The 5200-nt window shown below is 38.6% G+C and overlaps 1 protein-coding gene across 1 annotated transcript in view; it reads left to right on the forward strand.

Annotated features, from left to right (window-relative positions):
• Positions 1-4343, forward strand: part of LOC138001207 (G-protein coupled receptor 83-like) — a 13357-nt gene extending 9014 nt beyond the window's left edge. Inside the window, exon 2 of the mRNA XM_068847861.1 lies at positions 3315-4343. Within this exon, the coding sequence (XP_068703962.1) occupies positions 3327-4343 (1017 nt within the window). The 5' untranslated portion in view covers positions 3315-3326. The remainder of the gene's footprint in view (positions 1-3314) is intronic.
• The last annotated feature ends 857 nt before the right edge of the window (positions 4344-5200 follow it).

The following is a 5200-nucleotide window of genomic DNA, read 5'->3' on the forward strand; positions in this document are numbered from 1 at the left end:
AGCCCCTTTAACCTTATTATGGGGTTGAGAGTTTGTTTTGTAAATTTCTCCCCCTCATTTTACAGACTAACCCTAACTTTTGTCTATGATTTTTCCTCAACTCACCATTCACACACACAATATTCCCCTCAAACTACCTGCTAATTAGTGAATGTTTTAGTTAGTGGAGAGAAACCCCTTCTTGTAAGGAGGATTCTTCTATCAACACCAATTAAGAAAGCCACAAAGGTTGCTAGATTAACTGCTGCTTCATGTATTACTATTAAAGTGCCCATAATCTTAAAAGTTTTATTTTCCTATTTGAAAGTCCATATTAAAAAATGAAATTTGGCGAAAAAATTTTTCAATTCCAGCGAGAAGTGAGTTTTCTACGAGTTTCTTAATCTACGTCACAGCAGCATTGTGACCGGGAAGAAACGATAGAAGACTAAGGCGAATGGTGAGCCAAAATGGCGGCAAATTTGAACGTTTTCTAATTTCATTTTCAAATCGCTTTTTTGGAAAATTGCAATTTTTTGTGCAAAACGACTATGAGATATGTATAGATTCAGATGACTAAGTGAGAAAAATTAGGTTATGGGCACTTTAAATAACCAACCGAGAAAATCTGAGTTTAATTTTCAATTTCTCGTACGTCTTCTGTACCGAAATACATATTGTGGTAGATGTTCCGAATTTTTTCTGTCATGTCCTTGAAATATATCATGTTTCTCAAAAAATTTCCATAGTCTCCTGATTCCCTGTAAAACTCCAAATTCCCGGAAGTATTGTGTTCTTTTCCCAAAAACAGGAGCCCGTTTCTCGAAAGTCCCGAAACTTTATGGGCCATTTTCGGGCCATTTGTGTCTCAAGAACAGAGAGGATTTAAGTCGTCAATTGCAAACCTTTTATTACCTTGAAAACAAGTTAAAAGATCGGCTTTCCAAAACAAGCGGTTGGCAGTTTCACAAATGGCTTTTCGGGCCAGAAGTATTTTCGGGACTTTTGAGAAGCGGGCCCTTGGCCTTGTTAGAGTTGTCACCCCCCTTGGTAGTGAGTCTTTACTTGCTCTATAAAATAGTTAAACTATTTGAAATTTATAATCTAAACTGATCGTATCCCATCCCGCAACGTTAAGAGCTTCACTACAGCTAAATGCCGTATCTTAGGATAAGATGGGCATTTTTTTTAGCTGCTCTACAATGAAGTTTCTCGATTGAATATACAAGAGCTGAAGTTGCACACGAACCCCATATTCAAAACAATACATTACTTCACAAAAGGTAATACTACGCTAAACTAGAACTTTAAAAGGACATTTATAGCGCTTCCTCTCTACTTATTTCCCTTGATTTTTTAGCCTCTATTTTCTCGTTCTTGAACTTTTTTTAGCCGGTTGTCTTCATTTAAGCTAAATATGCAACACTGAGAAGGGTGAGTGTGAACCATGGGAAAGTTACCTAAATGGATCCGCAATAATCATAACATTGCGCTCTGATGATCACAGAAAAAAAGAATTGTCGAGCGTTATTGGTTTAAACGTTTAAGCAGTGGTTTCAAACTTCGCCCAACAAACAATTACCACCCACAAATTCCGCATGCAACCAACTGCATGTGTTCCCCGTCTGCAATCAGGCTTCGAAATTAAGGGTGCGTTCGCGGATTGACCCCATTCCGGAATAAAAACACATGGAGTGATGACTCAATTAGAGGATATTACATGGCCGCACAGAGATACGAAAATTTTCTTCGAATGTAATATCCTATTTATTATATAAACACCAATGAAATACTAAATCATTTCAAGAAAGACATCGAAAGGTTCGATTTTCATATGTAACCATAACAACAGTGATCTTTTCACGCGTGAAGATAACACGTTTTATTTTTTTTCCGAGAGAGCAAGGTATCGAATCCTGCAATCTGATTGGTTCTTCGCGCTTCCAGGATTTTCCTATCTCTGCGCGCGAACACGGTAACGCTCGGAGAATTTTTTCCTCGCCCTTGTATTTCTATTTTTTGACACGGAACCCGAGTACATACAGAAGTTGCTTTTTATTAGACAAGGGTTTGAAAATAGAACTTCAAATACAAATATTTCTCCTTGAAACGTTCTGTTTGTAAGTCGCTTTAATACTACATTCGCTATCAAGCACGATACGAGTCAACAATTTAAAAAGTGATTTCAGAGAGGAAGGGAGAGAGAGGAAAAAATTAAATAACTTATTTACCAGCTAAGGGTCTGTTCGTACAGCGAAAAACGGTGACCTCGGTCTTCAAAAAGCTGCCCTCGGCCTGCGGCCTCGGACAGCATTTTCAAGACCTCGTTCACAGTTTTTCGCTATATGGACCTCACAGCTTGCAAATAACATAAATTTATTATATACGTACCGAGATTTACACTCTAAAAAGGATCGAGATAAAAATAGTCTCTTTTCTCTAGAGAAGCCAGCTGATTGGTCATACGATTTTTTTCACTAGTGAAAAACGACGTATCGACGCTCTGATTGGCTGTATCGTTATTTTCACTAGTGAAGAATTGTCTTATCAGCCTTTTGATTGGCTAATATGATGTTGAACTTTGGCGCGGGTGGCCTGTGCACAGACAGCAGCAGTAAAATATGTAAACATGGCGGCCGATTGGTGTATGGTTTTCAAAGTTCTCGATCTTTTATTGCTTAGTTTTCTCCACAAAAATACTTCAGAAGATCTTAAAAAGTTTTAAAAGTGCTCAAGCGAGGTATGGAAAGTAAAGACTTCTTTTATTTCAAAAATATTTTGCTATTTGTTTTGGACTTTTGCTGACGATCGGTGCTTTGATAGCCTCTCGATTATCACTTACCTCGTTAACTTTATGATCTCTGTACTTATATAATAAACAAATTACTTCATGATTGGCTCGTTTGTACGTTTTTTATTACTCACTCGTTGTGAAGGATCGTTAAACTCACTCGTTCGCTTCGCTCACTCGTTCGTTTACGCGATCCTTCACAACTCGTGAATAAAAATCGTACGCACTCACCAACCATGAAGTAATCTATATATCTTCACTATCCTCACGTATGACGATATCATTTATTCGCGCGAAAGCTCACTAGGTATTTCATTGGTGCCAATAAAACAGTCTTTCGTCTGGCGTGTTGAAGGAACAAGGATAGTTTAGATATGGTTAAAACAGCATGTTAGCAGATGTTTGACAATTGTAAAGTGAGTCGTCGACTTAAAAACGAAGGATTTTTAACTTCTATTCCTATTCCGGAATACGGTCAATCGAGCGCACCCTTACTAAGCGATTTTAATTACTGATTTATGTGCCATGTTCCATAAACAAACAGATATACTCCGGAATGAGAATGGAAGGTGCTGACATCAGAAATGTCGTGTTTACAGTGTTGTACGGCATGACGATTCTTTTATCTGCGGTGGGCAACACCATTCTCATCTACATCGTGTGGAAAAGACCAGAAGTACGATCACTTAACAGCTTCATGTTTGTTAACATGGCGGTGGCGGACTTACTGGTGACGTTGTTCATTATGACTTGGTCCATTGCTCAATTTTATAACAGAGGTACGTGGCTGATTACTGGAATGCTTGGAGAAATCACTTGCAGGGGATTTCCCTACTTTGGTTATATCAATCTTGCGGCATCCATTCTTTGTCTGGTCATCATGGCAATTGATCGTTACTACGCAGTTCTCCAACCTTTGAATCGCCACATCCTTTGGTTCAGAAAGGCCAAAGTTATCACCCCTCTGATATGGTTCATGGCAATGCTTTTGGCGTCCATCATATGTGTGTTCCATGATCAGGTTGATGGCAAATTGTGCCAATATAACTTTGAAGTGTTTGGAGAGGATCTTCGAGAAACCTTGCGTCCGTTTTATTACTTCTATATCTTCACCATCATTTACTTTATTCCGCTGGTCATCATTTCTGTCCTGTATGGAATAGTGGCTTACAAAGTTTGGTTTCACCAAACGCCTGGTTTTCATCTTACTGAAAGTCAACAACGTCAGGAATTAACCAAGAGAAGAGTCCTTCGAATGCTTATTGTGATCGTTGTTACATTCGCTGCCTGTTGGCTCCCTTCGCAGGTTTTCAACCTACTCTTCGCATTCCGGATTGAACCATCTGGGAATATAATGTTTTATATTTTCTTTTTAGCCTACTGGTGTTCCCACGCAAACAGCGCTATAAACCCGTGGCTCTACCTTGGGCTGAGTAGCAAAATGAACTTGGCCTTGAAAAATATGGTGAGTAAAATCCGCAGAACAAAACCAGAAATCCAGGGCCAAAGAACCACACGGAACACAAGAAATATCGCGATCAAGAATCAGAAGGAGCAAACGACTCATTTGTAATGTTAGATCACTGGATATCCCGTGACTGATGCTACATCTTATGGTCAGTTTCTTAACCTTGACGAGTAAATCGTCTGGGGTTAGACAGAGTAAAATCTATAAATGGCACTATTGTAGCTTAAAGGTTAAGAGTAAAGGAAAATGCTCTTTGAAAAATGGCGCTGCAATCAAAACCTTTACCCGTTACGAATTACATGTATATTCTCCTTGAATAATTTAATAACAATGATATTAAGTAATGGTCCGGCTAAGAAGCAGCAGAAAATAGCCCGCGGCAATAGCGTCGGTTAGTTAAAATGTGCCAACATTTTTAATCAAATTAAGTTCGGCTGTTCCCATTGGTGTAAGCAGCTAAAAGCGCGAAATTGAATTTCAATGAAAAATGTTATCGACTTGCCGTCTAAAAAATTAGATTCTGTTTCGTAGAACAAATCATTATGCCTTCAAAAACTATGTTTGTAAATATCGTCAAGATTCTATGCGCCATTTGCCGATTGGCGAATGGCGCATAGAACAATGCCCAAATTTGGCCGAGAGACAGAGATCAAGGGCATGGGGAAGAAGAAATCCAAAAAAGGCTTTTTTTTCATTTTTTTCTCATCTTTTTTCGACATTTTCCGATATTAGCCAATCAGATGCCTCGATTGGAGCAGCAGCTTCTAAGTACTTTTGCCGCTGGGCTGCCTGCTTCTTAGCCGGACCATTACTTAATGTCAATTTTGTCATGAAACTAAACAAAAAAAAGCCTTTTTAGTTTGGGATAATTTAAACTTAAGGTGGACAGCTACGATCTGCGGAGAATTAAATTGATTAAGCTGGAAAATTATAGGCAGAGGATCGTTTGTATCGTTTTGTAA

This window comes from Montipora foliosa, chromosome 4 (genome assembly GCF_036669935.1).
Source record: "Montipora foliosa isolate CH-2021 chromosome 4, ASM3666993v2, whole genome shotgun sequence".
NCBI classification, from domain to species: Eukaryota; Metazoa; Cnidaria; class Anthozoa; order Scleractinia; family Acroporidae; genus Montipora; species Montipora foliosa.